Genomic DNA, 17220 nt, shown 5'->3' on the forward strand with positions numbered 1-17220 from the left:
CAATAAAAATGATGAAAGATTTCACAAAAGCAAATCCTAATTATAAACAATTTGATTAAAAATAAACTGACTGGATTCATGGATTTACTGTGCAAAATATATTCCAGTCTATTGAACAGCTTCCTTCCAAGTGACTTTCACTGGTAATGAGCTTAATATAATAATTATAATGATAATTATTATTATAGTTAGCATTTATGTAGCTCTTTATTATCTGAAAAACACTTTACAAATGTTATCTCATTTGATTCTCACAACAACCCTGGGGGGGGTAGGTGTTGCTATTATTCCCATTTCTCAGATGAGGAAATTGAGGTAGACAGAGGTTTAAGTGACAGGCCCATGGCCATATATAAATGTCTGAGGCTAAATTTGAACTCAGGTTTTCCTGATGCCAGGTATGGTGCTCTATCCATGTTTATCCTTGTCTTAGTAACTATAAGTTAGTAACTAGAGTAACAATATACCTATAACCTAGTTATAACTTACTAACTATAAGTAATTAGCATTCAAGATATATAGGGGGATGTGATGATAATGCCAAAAGGGTACTACTACTTTGAAGGATTCTTGTTGGATTTCATTCTAGTCTCAATCTTAGCTGCTTAACTTTTTTTTTTTAAATCTTCAATTGTAGGATGACTGATATAATACTTCGCAGAATGAAGATGCCGTGGCTTTGGCTTGATCTGTGGTTTCTTATGTTTAAAGAAGGATGGGAACACAAGAGGAGGCTAAAGATCCTACATGATTTCACAGACAAGGTATGTTTCTTCCCACCCCCATCCCATTTTTATAGCATCCTGAATCCTACAGGAGACAATAAAATTAAATACAGTGCTGATGGAGAAAATAGGACGGTAGACATTCAGATGAAGGTCTTCTTCAAGGGTGAATATAGATAGAAATTTTCAGAGTTGAGAGAAGTTGGGCTTTCTTGTTATGTTGTGCTACCTGAGAAAACATCCAAGTTCCAGATTGAAATAGCTAGTCGAAGTGAGCTAAAAAAATAATAAGAGAGATAGTGGGGGGCGGCTAGGTGGCACAGTGGATAAAGCACCGGCCCTGGATTCAGAAGTACCTGAGTTCAAATCCAGCCTCAGACACTTGACACTTACTAGCTGTGTGACCCTGGGCAAGTCACTTAACCCCCATTGCCCTGCAAAAAAAAAAAAAAAAAAGAGAGAGTGGCACCTTAAGTTTATTTCACTTTATGTAAAATGCACAGATCTGAGAAACTGAATGTTAATTGAGTTGTGGGTGAGGAAGATGTGGTATATCAAGTCACATTTTGAATACCACAGAAAAGGTAATTAATTAAAGACATTTTATTGTGAATTCTTATCAAAAGGAAGCAGTCACCATCTTAATTTGTGTTTTGGTGAGTACAAGCCCTGCCTTCCTCCTTTTCATTTTCTTTATTTTTGTTTGTTTGTTTGTTTGTTTTTGGAGAGGCAACTGGGATTAAGTGACTTGCCCAGGATCACACAGCTAGTAAGTGTTAAGTGTCTGAGGCTGGATTTGAACTCAGGTCCTCCTGAATCCAGGGCCAGTGCTCTATCCACTGTACCACCTAGCTGTCCCTCTTAATTTGTGTTTTATGTAAATCTGTCTTTTTATATATTTGGTTTACTGATGATTCCATTCACCCATTTTACTGTCACTAGATCAGGTAACTAGGTAACCAGTTAACAGATATTCTATTGAAAAATAATTGATTTGGTGTACCAGGATGAACCATCAGTAGAGAAGGTATGATATGGAAGTCCAGAAAGTCAGGGACAGGGCCTGGGGCAAGTGAATGAACTATCAGATTGTTTTAAAATGTTTATTTGTATCTTTTATTTTTATAATCATCTTTATTTACAAATGGGCTTTCTCCTCTTCTCTCCAGTGATTCATCCCTTATAAGAAAGAATTAAAAAAATGCGAAAAACAGTTAAGCAAAACAAAATGATTTATCAACTAAGTCTGAAAGAATTTTTGACACCCATATTACCTTACCTGTACCAAGAAGGGAGAGAGGTGCAGTTTCCCCTCTGATTCAGGAGTAAACTTAATCCTTATAATTATCATGCACACTCTCTCTCTCTCTCTCTCTCTCTCTCACACACACACACACACACACACACACACACACACAGTGTGTGTGTGTCTGCATGGCTACCTGAGTGAGAATTTTAAGATGTACAAACTGTCTCCCTCATAACAATCCTGTGCAACATATAATATGAATATATATATATATATATATATATATAGTAGAGTTTAGTATGTTATCCTCATTTTACAGATGAGGAAACTGAGATACAGAGAGGAAAGTGACTTGTGTGGTGTCTCATAGTGACAGAGACAAGACTGAGTTTAGATTTCAGGACTTGTTTGCTTTTGACTGTATTGCACTTGCCGTTTATTTCCATAGTAATTTTCATCCTTTCTCCTTAGTAGATTTAAAGTATCCTGAGTGCAAAAACTGAGGGATCCCTTTGTATGCCCAGCGCATGGCCCTTAGCTGGCAGTCAGTAATGCATATTGGACTGCATCAAACATACATTAAAGTTGTATGCCCTTGTTGGGAGAAAGGGTAAATGCTAGTGATGAGTCTCTAAGGAAAAGCTACTCCTCCCTGATCCTCCTGAAGTCATTGTTCTTTCTGCAGGAATATTTTTACACTGCAGAATGGATAAAAACTAAAGTTTATTTTCTTCCAATGTACAGGTTATTGAAGAACGAGTCAGACAAATGAAGGAAAATGAAGCACAGAAGAATGATGACATGAAACCAAAGAACCTCAAGCGTCGGGCTTTTCTAGACTTGCTTTTAAATACAAATGATGAAGATGGGAACACACTAAGTCACCAGGACATTCGAGAAGAAGTAGATACTTTCATGTTTGAAGTAAGCTGTCATGTCTGGGGGCTTTCCAGACATTGTTGAGGACATTCTTAGCAGTGTTATTCCAGACCTATAACCACATTTTTCTGGGATTTCTGATATCACTGGGATAGAGACTATACTTAGAGTTTTTTAAAAACAAATTTCCCCACTCATTTGCTTCTTTATAAAAAAGAAAGTGATATGAATCTTTGTTATATGTGAATCTTGTAATACACACATATGTATATATATATATGTGCATGTGTGTCTATACACACATGTATAGACACATCCATTGTTCCATTGTTATTGTTGAGTCATTTCAGTCATGTCCCACTCTTCGTGACCACATTTGGTGTTTTCTTGGCAAAGATACTGGAGGGGTTTGCCATTTCCTCCTCCAGTTCATTTTATAGATGAGAAACTGAGGCAACAAGGTTTGTGACTTGCCTAGGGTTATGCAGTTAGCAAGTGTCTGAGGCCAGATTTGAACTCATGAAGATGAGTCTTCCTAATTTCAAACCTAGTGAATTATCCATTGGGCCACCTAGCTCCTCATATAATCACATACATATATATGTTGCAACATTGACAATAACAAATGTATGTATATATGCATATATGTATCTCCTCTTCATGGTTATCTATAGATATTGCATATATATGGATATGTGTTTGTGTGTGTGTATCTCACATCTATTTGTGTTCTGTCCTGGATCAATCCCTTTACCAAATCCAGGAAAGTATATTAAGTTTTATAATGTCAAGATGCCTTTCTCTAAATAAATCAAAAAGGAGTCAGATGTGGTTGCTCCTCATGTGAGTTCCAACTTCTTTGGTCAGAGGATTGCTGCGATATAATATTATCTTAGATTGACAAAATATTTTTTTTTCCTGAGGAACTTCCTTCCTATGTGTATGTGTCCCTATTTGATAGTTAAGTAAGTAGTAGATTGAGCATGATATTGATGATATTTCCAATGAAAGATTGAGAAAGAATTATCATATGGTGTGGTGGGGAGCACAATCTCAGGGAGGAAAGAGTATTGAAGGTCAGCTGTGTTGGGTGTAGGACAGACAGGCAAAGGGGAATGAGGACTGAGAAAAGGCCATCAGATCTGGCTATTGGAAAGGCCATTGGTAGGTGACTTTGGAGAATGAAGTTTCAACTGAATGATGAGGTCAGAAGCCAGATTACAAAGTGTTGAGAAGTGTGTGAAAGAAAAGGAAATGGAGGCTGTTAATGAGTTTTTTTTTCTAAGAACTTAACTAAGAAATAAAGGAGAAATAAAGGATAATAGCTAGAGGAGATGTTAGAGTATAGTGAAGGTTTATAAAAAATGGTAGAGAATTCGGGAAGTTTAATCAGGGAAGAAGCCATTAAGTAGGGAAAGGTTAAAGATTAGTGAGATGAGCCCAAAGGGATATAAAGCTGTGCATACCCTTTGACCCAGCAATACCACTTTTGGGTCTTCTTCCCAAAGAGATCATAAAAAAGGGAAAAGGACCCACATGTACAAAAATATTTATAGCTGCTCTTTATGTGGTGTCAAGGAAATGGAATTTGAGGGGATTCCCATCAATTGGGGAATGGCTGAACAAGTTGTGGTATATGAACATAATGGAATACTATTTTTCTGTAAGAAACAATGTGCAGGCAGATTTCAGAGAAACCTGGAAGGACTTACATGAACTGATGCTGAGTGAGATGAGCAGAACCAAGAGAACATTGTACACAGTATCAACAACATTGTATGTTGATCAGCTGTGATAGACTTGACTCTTCTCAGCAATACAATGGTCCAAGATAATTCCAAAGGACTCATGATGGAAAATGATCTCCAAATCCAGAAGAAAAAAAAAACCTATGGAATCTAGATGTAGATTGAACTATCTCTGTTTTTTTTTTTCTTTTCTGAGGTTTTTCCTTTTTGCTCTGATTCTTCTTGCACAGCATGACTAATGCAGCAATATGTTTAATGTGATTGTACATATGTAACTTATATCGCATTGCTTGCTGTCTTGGGGAGAGGGCGGGGGGAGGGGGGAGAAAAAATTGAAACTATAAATATTATAAAAACAAATGTTGCAAACTATTTCTACATGTAACTGGAAAATAATAAAATTCTTTTATGGGAAAAATTAGTGAGATGAGATAATAGTAAGGGTGGTCTGCTAGAGAAGACAAGGGATGGGATGTAATCAAGGACACATATAGGAAGGGTTGGCCTTGGTGAAGAGATGCGCTGGTAGCATCTTCACCAAAGACTGTTCTATGTCATAATAGAGTTGCTATTGCTTTCTGTGTTTAATTATATTTTATTCTTTTCCTTGTCACATTACATCTGAAATACCATTATAAGATAGTTTTTGTGCTTCTGCCTTCTCCCCTTCATTTCTCCAACATCATTTTATTTTTTTTCCTTTTAGGGTCATGATACCACAGCAACAGCTATGAACTGGGTTATCTACTTGCTAGGTTCCTACCCAGAAGCCCAGCGCAAAGTACACGATGAACTGGATGAAATCTTTGGTATGTTTGATTTATTCACTTATTAGTTGGCCCAGGAGCATAAAGTTAATATACCTAGACTTCTACTTAGGCAAATGAATGCCATACTTGGATTACATGATCATAGATTAAAAGCCGGAAAGGACCTTAATTAAGGTCATCTAGTTCACACTCCCCTTTTACAAGAGGAGAAACTACGGAGAAGAAACAGATGGTCCACTTCAGGAGGATTCCTGATGTAGCATGAACAACAGATCCATTCTGATGATTGGTCTCATGGCCTGTAATGGAGGCATAATTGAGAGACTAGGAAAGGTCTCGGATAGTGTTAAGAAAGCAGCTGAAATTGACTTTATGGTGAAGAATTATCATCTAGCCCTTAGGTGAATTTTGTGTCTAGACCTCAGCTGGGCATAGTGAACAAGACTTTTCTGGAAGTGTAAACAGTGACAGGGAATAAAAACAAAGAGGAAAGTTAACCCAGAAAACCAGAATCCCCAGAGCTACTATACTACACCACAGAGACTTCAACTATTCCCCTTCTCTCCCTCTTCCCAACATTATTAGCCATACAACTACAATATAAGACCCAACTAAGAAATATTAGCCCTGAGGCCTTTATCAGCTACCAATAGGCCATCTTAGGGTAGGAGAGAGGTTGGTGTCATCATTTTTTGATTGTTTTGTTTTTGTTTTTGTTTTTTTGGCCACAACTACTGCCTCTTCAAAGATGAAATATCCTGTGTTTCTGATTATAGTAACATAATGCTATTTTTCCTATACACATTTGTGTTCCATAATAATTATCCTGATTTCTAATTTAGGTTTTTATTAGCCATGTCTTATGCTGTAACTGAATGTTTAGCCTTATATGTTGAGATTAATTTATAATTCTTTGATATTTTTCATTTTCACTGAGGGTTTTTTGTTTGTTTGTTTATTTGTTTTTAATAAGGAAAATCCAACCGCCCGGTTACAGTAGATGATCTTAAAAAACTTAAATACTTGGATTGTGTCATCAAGGAGAGCCTTCGTCTCTTTCCTTCCGTTCCTTTTTTTGCCCGTACTCTCATTTCAGATTGCTTTATTGGTAAGCATCTCATGTTTAGGCTGAGAGGGGAACTGTCTCTTCTGGGTAATTTCCTCTTGTTGACTCATGAATCTTTGACTCTTTCCATGTAGCTGGTTACAAAGTTCCAAAAGGGACAGAAGCGGTTATCTTACCCTATTCCCTTCACCGTGATCCAAAGCACTTCCCAGATCCTGAGGACTTCCGGCCTGAGCGATTCTTCCCGGAGAATGCTCATGGACGCCATCCGTATGCTTATGTTCCATTCTCTGCTGGACCCAGAAACTGTATTGGTATGTATAGTATCTGAAGTAGAATGAAAATTGTGAAAAACATTTTTTGTGGCCATCACACTATTACTTTGTCATCTCATCATGCTATTAAGCTAAACACTGAAATCTAGTACTAGTAGTAGTAGTGGTGGTGGTGGTGGTAGTAGTAGTAATAGTGCTAGTAATACTGGTACTAGTGGTAGTAGTAGTGGTGGTGGAGGTAGTTGTGGTGGTAGTGGTAGTTGTAAGTAGCAGGAGAAACATTTATATAGCACTTTTTTGTTGTTCTATAGGTTCAGTTGTGTCTTACTCTTTGTGACCCTGTTTGTTTGGTTTTTTTTGTTTGTTTTTTGGGGGTTTTTTTGGCAAAGATACTGGAGTGGTTTGCCATTTTTTTCTCCAACTTATTTGACCAATGAGGAGACTGAGGCAAACAGAGTTAAGTGGCTTGCCCGGGGTCACACAGGAAGAATGTATCTGAGGTCATATTTGAACTCAGGAAGATGAGTTTTCCTGACTCCATACTTGACACTCTATCCATTCTGCCACCTAGCTACAAATTGCTTTATAAACATGATTTCATTTGATCCTTACAACACTCTTGTGAGATAGGTGCTTTTATTATCCTCATTTTACAGAAGAGGAAACTGAGGCAGGCAGAGGGTCAGTGACTTGCCCCGGGCCAAACAGCTATTAAGTGTCAGAGGCAGCATTTGAACTCGGATTTTTGGACTCCAGGCCTAACACTATCCATTATCCACTATCTACTATAACAGCTACTATGTAGCTGGACTCCAAAATCAGAGTGATTTTTTTTTCTTCTAGGGATCAAAACAGCAACAAGTACTGCAATTTAGCTTGGCTATCTGATATATATTAGCAGAGTATGATTTTGAAATATAACTTTTTTTGGGGGGAGGGTGAGGCAATTGGGGTTAAGTGACTTGCCCAAGGTCACACAGCTAGTAAGTGTTAACTGTCTGAGGCCGGATTTGAATTCAGGTACTCCTGACTCCAGGGCCGGTCCTCTATCCACTGCGCCACCTAGCTGCCCCTGAAATATAACTTTTTAAAAAGTTTGAGCAGTGTGATAGCATTGAATAAATCAGGGATATGTGATTTCATTCATGCCTGTACTGCACTGACAGAGATCACAAACTTCCAGACCTTAATAATAGTAATAATAATATCTAGCAATTGCATAGCTCCATAAGGTTTGCAAAGTGCTTTACATATATTATCTCATTTGATCCTCACAAGAACCTGTGAGTAGCTGCTATTATTATCCTCATTTTACATATGAGGAAACTGAGGCTCAGAAAGGTTAAGGATTCGTTTCTAATTTAAGGCTTATTGTTATTATTAAAAAATGGGTCTAGGCTGAAATGAGCCAACAATACTATACTCATTGGTCCTATCAGAGGTTAACTTTAGGGCTCCAAAGAGAAAGTCAAGCTCAGGTGGAACTATACATTTGCTAAAACTGGAAGTGAAGAATTTCTTTAACTTCTGTAGTGATAATGGCAAAATTTGTTTGCAAGGGCAAGGCAAAAATATATGTTCTGTGACCAGGTAGAAATACATTTGATTTTTTTTCTATCTGGAATATTGATTCTTTCTTCTAAATTTCTCTTAATTACTTTTGGAGAATATATATATTTTGGTGAGGCAATTGGGGTTAAGTGACTTGTCCAGGGTCACACAGCTAGTAAGTGTAAAGTGCCTAAGTCCGGATTTGAACTCACGTCCTCCTGAATCCAGGGCTGGTGCTCTATCCACTGCGCCACCTTAATTACTTTTGAACGGAAATTATTTTTTATTAGAATCCAGAGTTTTATGGGGAAAAATAATTTTGTGGGGGGGAGGAGAATTATTACTCATATGGGGAGATGGGGAAACACAGAATACCAGGAAAGCCATTGTTATTCCCTAGAGAAAAGTCTTTAAAGTTGATATTTCTAGTCTGTTGGAAAAGGCTACTTGTGAAGGAAATGCCTGCGGTGGTTCTTGTATTGACACACAGGTTGGATAGGGATTAGGGAGGGTGAGGGATTACAGATGCCCTGAAAACAAGCGAGCATATTTCATTCAACAGTAGTGGAAGTAAGAGACAAACACTTTAAAAAATAACTCCTCTCCATCACAATAATGAACTCTAAATAAAGGGTGTACCAGAAGTCTTATTTCAACTTTAAGCTATTAAAGATTTAAACTGTATCAAGCCTTTTGGGACAGATTGGCTTTATAACCATTTATTAAGTTAATTTCTTAATTTAATTTAATATAATAATGTGTATTTAAAACATGCTTAACAAAACCAAGTTATCAACTGTCATTTAATGTTTAACCAATTTATCAAACTATTTTAAAAGAATAAGACATTGATAAGCAGTAATAATTTGCATTTAAGTGCAATGGCTATTAAATATGTGACTGCTATATGTGATAATATAATATGCAATATAGTATAACAATGAAATATAACATGATGTAAATGAACATAATATGATATAGTGATAACACAACAACATTAATATAGTATGATATGATAGATATAATATAACCTATCCTGATATGATGACACAATATAATATAAAGCAATTATATGATATTGTTGTTTGGTTGTTTCAGTTGTGTCCAACTCTTCATGACACCATTTGGGGTTTTCTTGGCAAAGTTAGTGGATTAGTTTGCCATTTCCTTCTCCAGCTCATTTTACAGATGAGAAAACTGAGACAGACAAGGTTAAGTGACTTGCCCAGGGTCACACAGTAAGTGTCTGAGGCAGGATTGGAACTCAGGTCTTCCTTAGTCCAGGCCTGGTGTTTTTTCTACTGTGCCACCTACCTGCCCAATTATATGATTTGACTTTGTTATTGTTTACTTATATCTAACTCTTCATGACCCCAATTGGGATTCTCTTGGCAGAGATACTGGAGTCGTTTGTCATTTCCTTCTCCAGTTCATTTTACAGATGAGAAACCGAGGCTAACAGGGTTAAGTGACTTTCCAAGGGTTAGACAGCTATTTGAGGCCAGATTTGAACTAATGAAGATGAGTCTTCCTGACTCCAGACTTAGCACTCCATCTACTGTGCCACCTGTTTACTGGGTTGCCCTGTTTACTGAACAATTATATAATATAATTTTGTATAATTTATAAATATATACACATACATATAGTGCTGTAACACAACACAATATAATATGGTATATCCTTTTATATTATATAACATGCATAGCAAAGTATATTATAAATAATATAGTTCCCAACTATACCATATTATTTAGATCCAGACTTTGTCTTCCATTTCCTTTGTGTCCTTAAATACCTTTTAACATTATATATGTGTATATTCAAGAAGTTGCCTTAGTTGTCTATGTGGAAAATACTCATAAGAAAAAAAATCAGAATGTAATAAGACTAATGTGAGTCAGTTTGATAAGCATTTATTAAATGCTTCTGATATGTTAGGGGTGAGGTGACTGGGTCCCTTCCCTCATGGAAATCAATACATCAATAAAGATAATTCTAATATCATTATTACATGATGAGTATATCAACATCAAAGAGTTACAAAACTAAGTCCTCAGGTGAAATGTTTTTTCATGCGAGATTGTTCAATCAATTAAGCAACAGCCATTTATTAAACTTTATTAATTTATACCAGGAATTGCCACTGACTGAGAAATGCTTCCTGGAAAAGGTGGTGAGAGTCCCTTTCCCTCCTCCTCAAAAGCTGCCATATTGGTATTTCCAAACACTGTTCTATTGACTTCTAAGAACAGCTCCAGTGACTCCCTGTGGCCACTGTGATAAAACACAGATTCATCAGCCTGTCAGTTCAAACTCTGCCCAACTTGGCTTTCACCTCCCTTTTCAAACATCCCCTTCCCAGGAGCCATGTCCCATACAAATGGGGAACACAAGAAGCTATAGCTTTAACTTGATGCCATCTCTTCTTTCTCTGCCTTTGTGCACAGGCTGTCCCCCACATTCCCGGAATGTGCCCACTTTCTTACCACCATGTCTTAGAATCCAAAGCATTCTCCAGTCTTGGCTTGGTTCAGCTGTTGACTTCTATCCTTCACCTTTCCTGAGTCCTATAGTTGAAAGCCCTCTATTCCCTTATTTGTGTATATGGTATATTCTCCCCTGCCACTCACCTCAAGGACGGCTAGGTGGTATAGTGAATAAAACTATGGACCTAAAGTCAGGGAGACTTGAGTTCCAGTGTGGCCTCAGAGGCTTACTAGTTATGTGACTCTGGGCAAGTCAACCTTGATCTGCCTCGGTTTCCTCACATGTAAAATGGGGATAATAATAGCACCTATCTCCCAGGGTTGTTTTGAGGATCCAATGAGATGATATTTGTAAACAGCAGAGTCTAGCACTTGGTAGGTACTTAATAAAGACTTGTTCCCTCCCCCTCCTATTTAGTTTTTGTCCCTGGATCCACACCTTCTAGCACAGTGCCTTACACATAGTAGGCACTTTATAAATGGTTATTTAATTGAATTGAAATATTGAAAGGGAGTCAACAGGTAAGAGGAGGAGGGAAAGGCATTTCACACACAGCACACCTAAGATTACAGAGATAGCTGATATCTCTGGCTGTGAATAAACTTTAAAGTGGTCTTGTGTCTATTAAATTTTAAGGTCAGAAGTTTGCAATGATGGAAGAAAAGACTGTCATTTCCTGGTTGCTGAGGCGGTTTTGGATCGAATCCATTCAAAAAAGAGAAGAACTTGGCCTGATGGGAGAGCTGATTCTTCGGCCAAATAATGGCATCTGGATTAAGCTGAAGAGGCGAACATAGGAGGGAACATCAAATTCAGTCATTTGTATTGGCAATTCATCATCTAGTCTGAAAAATCCTACAGAGAGAGAGAAGGTGGGGTTGGGGAAGGAGGAAGGGGAGAGAGAGAGAGAGAGAGAGAGAGAGAGAGAGAGAGAGAGAGAGAGAGAGAGAGAGAGAGCCAGCACTAGCTTACAAAATTCTTGATGATTAATTGTGGGCCTTCTGGTAGAGGACCCTTTTCAAAGATGTGATCTGTCTGTTTTCAATGATTTCAGGATTAGAGCTATGAAAACACAGTTTGTGCATATCAACTATCAATACAAATGTTGGTAGTGAAGACATCTTTGAAATGTTTCCTCAGGTGGTCACTGATGTCAGTCACAGGATGAGAAGGCAACAAATTTCCCAGCCTGGAGGATATCTATTGATTTGTTGTCATCTGTTTATAGATCCAAATAAATCAAGGAAATCAACAGGTTTTTAAAGAGAAATACTGACATTTAACTTGTACTTAAGTTCTTAAGAACTCCCTTTTCTTTAAGTCAGTTATACTTTCACTGATAGGATCCATCCTGAAGAATAGCTACAATTCTTTTGAGATGAAAGATCTCTTTTGTTTTGATAGTTGAAGAAAAAAAACCACTAGCATCAAGGGAATTTTAAAATAATTTTGTGATTTATAAAAATTTTGCTTGCAGTAAAATTATTTTAAAGCACTTTATATTTTCAAAGCACTTAATAGTCAGTTATTCATAATTTGCATAAAGAAACAGGATTTTTAGAGCCAAAGGGGACCTTAGAGACTTCCAGAAATCTTCACCCCACTCACCCTGCCAGGAGAAAACCATCACCTAAGAGGAATCAAAAAGGTCTCTGGATAGCCCAAACCAAATGTCACAAAGCAGATGCCTTGAAGCCATGTACTTTTTAAAGCCATACTGATTTTTACTTAGTGCATGATTCTAATATTTTTTTCTAGTTTCTTAATCCACAGAAAATCATAAAGTGTGTGGTGCAGGACAGAGAGTGTCAAAATCCTAGTGATCGGTTCATTGATAGCACAAGAGAGTAAAACTAGGAAGTAGACAGAAATATGCAATTGCCTTTCAATTAAAAGGGAAATGCTTCAACATTAGATGCTTTCAGAGGTAGGATTGAGTTAGCGAATGTGTATAGATAAAATGTTAAGTGGAATGGTTTTGTCTCTCAGTCTAACATGACCATGGTTATCATATACCTACAGTTGTCTAATAATCACATATGGGATTTGAAATATTGAAATTAAGTCACTGACTTTTGGAAATAAATTTTTATTATTTTTTTTAATTTCTAAATGTTTCTCTTCTCTTTCTCCTACCTCCCCCACTTACTGAAAAAAAAGGGAAAAAAGAAAAGAAAACCTTTGAAATAGACAGTAATAGCTAATATTTGCATAGTACCTACTATGCCAGGCATTTTAAGTGCTTTATAATTATTAACTCATTTGATGATCATAACCCTGAGAGGTAGGATCTATAATTAACCACTGTTTTACAGATAAGAAAATTGATGCAAATAGGTTAAATAATTTGTCTAGGGTCACATAGCTATTCAGTGCATGAGACCACATCTGAACTCTTGACTTTAGGCATAGCGCTCTTTCCACCATCTCACCTAGCTGCTCCAAAATACAGACAGACAGACATATGTGTATATATGTATATATGTGTGTGTGTGTATAGTACATATATATATATACACATATGCATGTATACATATATATGATATGCTATATGTGATATTGTTATTTGTCCTTTGTTCTCAAAGAAGACCATAACATCAGGGTGATGTCATGACTTGCACTGAATTGGATTTAAATGAGGGAGGGCTGTGCAAAGTAACCAACTTCACGCTCTCCTCTGGAGCCATCTGGCAAGATATACATCAGGATGACTGCAGATGACCCCAGATGTTTAAGGCAATTTGGGTTAAGTGAATTGCCCAGGGTCACATAGCTAGTATCTGAGGTGAGATTTGAACTTATGTTCTCCCAACTTCAGGGCCAGTTCTCTATCTACTATGCCACTGTATCAGTATACAGACATGCATATTCTTTTTTTAATTAATTTTTTCAGTATTTTTTTATTTTCCATTTACATATAAGGATAGTTTTCAACATTTGTTTTCATAGGATTTTTAGTTCTAAATTTTTCTCCCACCCTCTCTTCCTTCCCTCCTCCCCAAGACAGAAAGCAATCTAATATAGGTTTTGTATGTGCAACCACATTAAACAAATTTCTGCATTAGTCATATTGTGAAAGAAGAGTCAGAGCACAAGGGAAAATCCTCAACAAAGAAGGTTAAAAAGAGCCCCAAAGTAGAAACAGCATGGTTCAATCTGCCTTCATAAACCACAGTTCTTTTTTCTGGATGTTGAGAACATTTTCTATTATGAAGTTCTTTGAAATTATTTTGGACTATTGCATTGCTAAAAAGAGCCAAGTCTATCACCATTGTTCATCACACAATGTTGCTGTTACTGTATACAATGTTTTCCTGGTTCTGTTCCTCTTAGTCAGTATCAGTTCATGTAAGTCCTTCCAGGTTTCTCTGAATTCCTCCTGCTCATCATTACTCTTCACATTGATTTTTTAAAAACTTTGCGTTCTAAATTTTCTCCGTCCCTCCCTCCTCATCCCTCCCTATGAAATCCAACAATTCAATATAATACATGTGCAGTTATGCAAGACATCTTCTCATTAGTCAGGTTGTGAAAGAAAATAGACAAAATACCTTTATAAAGAGAAGCTAACAAATAAAATTATACTTCAATCTGTGTTCAGATACCATCAGTTCTATCTCTGTAAATGGTTTGCATTTTTCATGTCTTTCTGATAGCATCTTGCTCATCATTTCTTTCACAGTTACTATTGTTAACTGTATTAACCTCCATCTTATTCCCTCCCCTTGATATTTACTCTATTTTCTATCTTCCTTCACTTTATCCCTCCTCAAAAGTGTTGTGCTTTTTACTGCCCCCTCCCCCAATCTGCCCTTCCTTCCATTGCCTCTACCCCCCCATCCCCTTCCCCTCCAACTTTCCCACAGGACAAGATATATTACTATACCCTTTTGAGTGTGTATGTTATTCCCTCATAGAGCCAATTCTGATAAGAGTTAGGCTTATTCACTCCCACACTCCTTCCCCCATCTTCCCCTCTACTCCATAAACTTTTTCTTGCTTCTTTTATGTGAACTACTTTTCCCCAGTCCACCTCTCCCTTTCCCTTTTTGCCAGTTCATTCCTCTTACCCCTTAACTATATTTTGAAGATGTCATCATGAGTCAGCTAGTTAATACAGTGGACAAAGCACCAGCCCTGGACCCAGGAGGCCCCAAGCTTACATCTAGCCCCAGACATAAGCCACCCCACCCTGTCTACCCCACAAAAACAAGGATAAATGAAAAAACAAATGTTTTACAGATATCATCCCTTAATATTCAATTCACACCTGTGCTTTCTGTCTAAGTATATTCCTTTCAGCTGCCCTAATACTGAGAAAGATCTTATGAGTTGGAAGTATTATCTTCCCATGTAGGAATGTAAACAGTTTAATATTTTAATATCCCTCATGATTTCTTTTTCCTGTTTACCTTTTTATGCTTCTCTAGGGTCTTGTATTTGAAAGTCAAATTTTCTATTCAGTTCAGGTCTTTTCATCACAAATGCCCGAAAGTCCTCTTTTTTATAGAAGTTCCATTTTTTGCCCTGAAAGATTATACTCAGTTTTTCTGGGTATGTGATTCTTGGCTGTAGTCCCAGTTCCTTTGCTCTCTGCAATATCATATTCCATGCCCTCTGGTCCTTTAATGTAGATGCTCTAGATCTTGTTTTATCCTTACTGTAGCTCCACAGTATTTGAATTCCTTTTTTCTAACTGCTTGCAATATTTTTTCCTTGACCCGAGATCTCTGGAATTTGGCTATAATATTCCTGGACGTTTTCCTTTTGGGATCTCTTTCAGGAGGTGATTGGTGGATTCTTTCAATTTCTATTTAACCTTCTGCTTCTAGAATATCAGGGCAATTTTCCCTGATAATTTCTTGGAAGAAGATGTCTAGGCTCTTCTTTTGATCATGGCTTTCAAGTAGACCAATGATTTTCATATTATCTCTCCTGGATCTATTTTCCCGGTCAGCTGTTTTTCCAAGGAGATATTTGATATTGCCCTCTATTGTTTTATTCAATTGGATTTGCTTTACTGTGTCTTGGTTTCTCATAAAGTCACTAGTTTCCATTTGTTCAATCCTAATTCTTAGGCAATTATTTTCTTCAGAGAGTTTTTGTATCTCCTTTCCCATTTGGCTTTTTAAACTGTTGCCTTTTTCTCATGACTCTCCTGAATTGCTCTCATTTCCTTTCCCCTTTCCATTCTTTCCTCCATCTCTCTAAATATTCTTTCTATCTCTCCTACTTTCTCTCCAAAGTCACTTTTGAGCGCTTCCATGGCTTGAGACCAATTCATATTTTTCTTGGAAGCTTTGGATGTTACAACTTTGACTTTGTTATTTGTTTCTTCTGAGGGTGTATTCTGGTCTACCCCTCTCCCAAAAAAACTGTTTATTGTTTGCTGTCCTTTTTGCCTACTCATCTCAGCCTGGAAGCAGATGTCTGGTTGAAATCTGATTCTCTATAGTCGGAATCTTGGCATGCCTGTGCCCCTCCCCCATTGGGCTGCTACCACTCAATTCAGCCCAATGGTTCAGAACAAGGGCACTTTGCCCCAATTCCAGCAGAGACTGCAGCCACTTCACTCTGGCCAGCCACCAAACTCCCTCACCTGTCTGCAAGCCAAGCTTCAGAAGAAGCCACTGGCCCTGAAGACTCTGAGATGCTGGAAGCACTGTCTCTTCCTGACTGTGTCCAGACCCCATGCTGAGCTCCTCTCTCAGCCTGATCAGCAGGTGATCCCAATTGCCATGTTTGGCTGGAAAATAGTCCACTCTGTTCTTATGTGCATTTGGCTGCTCTGGGGTTTTTTTATGGCATTATTTGGGAGTGAGTAGATGGGTTTATGTGGAGCTTGTGGGAGTCACAGCCTATCTTGGCTCTTCCCCCAGACATGCATATTCAAGCAAAACAAATCCCCATATTAATTGTGTCTAAAATATTTGTTTGATTCTGCATTTTGAGCCCAGTACCTATCTGTCAGGAGGTGGGTAGGAAAACCATTAAGAATTGATTATATCAATAATAAAAGTAAAAAATATCACAGGACTTTCTTAATAGATGCAGAAAAAGCTTTTGATAAAGCACAACACTTATTTCCATTAGAAACACTTGAAAGTATTGATATAAATGGATTTTTCCTTAAAATGATAAAAATATTTAAAGCCATCAACAAATATTATTTTTAATGGGGATAAACTGGAAGCCTTCCCTGTTAGATCAGGTGTGAAACAAGGATGCCCACTGTCACCAATATTGTTTAATATTGTATTGGAAATCTTAGGAATAGCAAAAAGAGAAGAAAAAGAAATAGAAGAAATCAGAATAGGGAATAGTTTTTCTTATGTTAAATCATGCCAGGTTTCCTTCAATCTCCCCCCACTCAGCTGTCTGCTGTTGGTTAGATGAAAGTTTGTGAGGTAAAAGCTCATGAGGTGAAAGTTGAAGGGGTAGTGTATAGAGCACTGGCCCTGGATTCA

The 17220-nt window shown here is 37.4% G+C and overlaps 1 protein-coding gene across 1 annotated transcript in view; it reads left to right on the forward strand.

Annotated features, from left to right (window-relative positions):
• The window catches only part of LOC122732679 (cytochrome P450 4V2), a 33232-nt gene extending 20383 nt beyond the window's left edge, over nucleotides 1-12849 (forward strand). Inside the window, exons 6-11 of the mRNA XM_043972986.1 lie at nucleotides 638-764; nucleotides 2719-2898; nucleotides 5308-5410; nucleotides 6345-6479; nucleotides 6572-6751; nucleotides 11390-12849. Coding sequence (XP_043828921.1) covers nucleotides 638-764; nucleotides 2719-2898; nucleotides 5308-5410; nucleotides 6345-6479; nucleotides 6572-6751; nucleotides 11390-11550 — 886 coding nt within the window. The 3' untranslated portion in view covers nucleotides 11551-12849. The remainder of the gene's footprint in view (nucleotides 1-637; nucleotides 765-2718; nucleotides 2899-5307; nucleotides 5411-6344; nucleotides 6480-6571; nucleotides 6752-11389) is intronic.
• The last annotated feature ends 4371 nt before the right edge of the window (nucleotides 12850-17220 follow it).

Source organism: Dromiciops gliroides, chromosome 6 (genome assembly GCF_019393635.1).
Source record: "Dromiciops gliroides isolate mDroGli1 chromosome 6, mDroGli1.pri, whole genome shotgun sequence".
NCBI classification, from domain to species: Eukaryota; Metazoa; Chordata; class Mammalia; order Microbiotheria; family Microbiotheriidae; genus Dromiciops; species Dromiciops gliroides.